General features: G+C 70.1%; 1 protein-coding gene across 1 annotated transcript in view; it reads right to left on the bottom strand.

Moving 5' to 3' along the window:
- Nucleotides 1-6: 6 nt before the first annotated feature.
- Nucleotides 7-572, bottom strand: part of MXRA5 (matrix-remodelling associated 5) — a gene marked incomplete at its 3' end in the record, with an annotated part of 18,318 nt that continues 17,752 nt past the window's right edge. The window contains exon 8 of the mRNA XM_010835418.1: nt 7-572. Coding sequence (XP_010833720.1) covers nt 7-572 — 566 coding nt within the window.

Below are 572 nucleotides of genomic sequence, written 5' to 3'. Positions count from 1 at the left end.
ACGTACCTGAAAAGCGCGTCGATCATCCGCTTGGACGGCAGCCTCCAGACGATGCGCGGCCAGGGGTCCCCGGAGGCGCTGCAGTCCAGGCGGAGGGTCCCCCCGTAGCGGACGTCGGTCCTCTGCGGGGAGGTGCCGGTGATGCGCGCGTTGGCGGCCGCGCGCTGTACCGTGAGCTGCACGGTCCGGCGTGCCGAGCCCACCAGGTTGGCGGCCACGCACTCATAGCGCCCACTGTCCTGGGGCGCCAAGTTGCGGATGTAGAGGGTCCCGTTGGGGAAGACGAAGAGGTTGCCGTGGACGAACTGCGAGGGGCGGATCTGGGTGCCGTCGCGGAGCACCCAGCGCACGCTGGGCAGGGGCGCGGCGCGGGCCGTGCAGTGGATATGGATGCTGAGGCCGGGCGGCAGCGAGATGTTCTCCGCCTTCTCCTGGTGGATGACCGGGGGCAGGGCCGCTACGTGCAGGCGGATGGCCAGGCTGTCGGCGCCCGCCGCGTTGCTCGCCACGCACTTGTAGACGCCCCTGTCTTGGAAGGACGCCTCCTTGATGCTCAGCGTCCGGTTCTCGTG

This window comes from Bison bison, unplaced genomic scaffold (genome assembly GCF_000754665.1).
Source record: "Bison bison bison isolate TAMUID 2011002044 unplaced genomic scaffold, Bison_UMD1.0 scf7180017845524, whole genome shotgun sequence".
NCBI lineage: Eukaryota > Metazoa > Chordata > Mammalia > Artiodactyla > Bovidae > Bison > Bison bison.
This window is presented reverse-complemented; position numbering and strand designations above follow the sequence as displayed.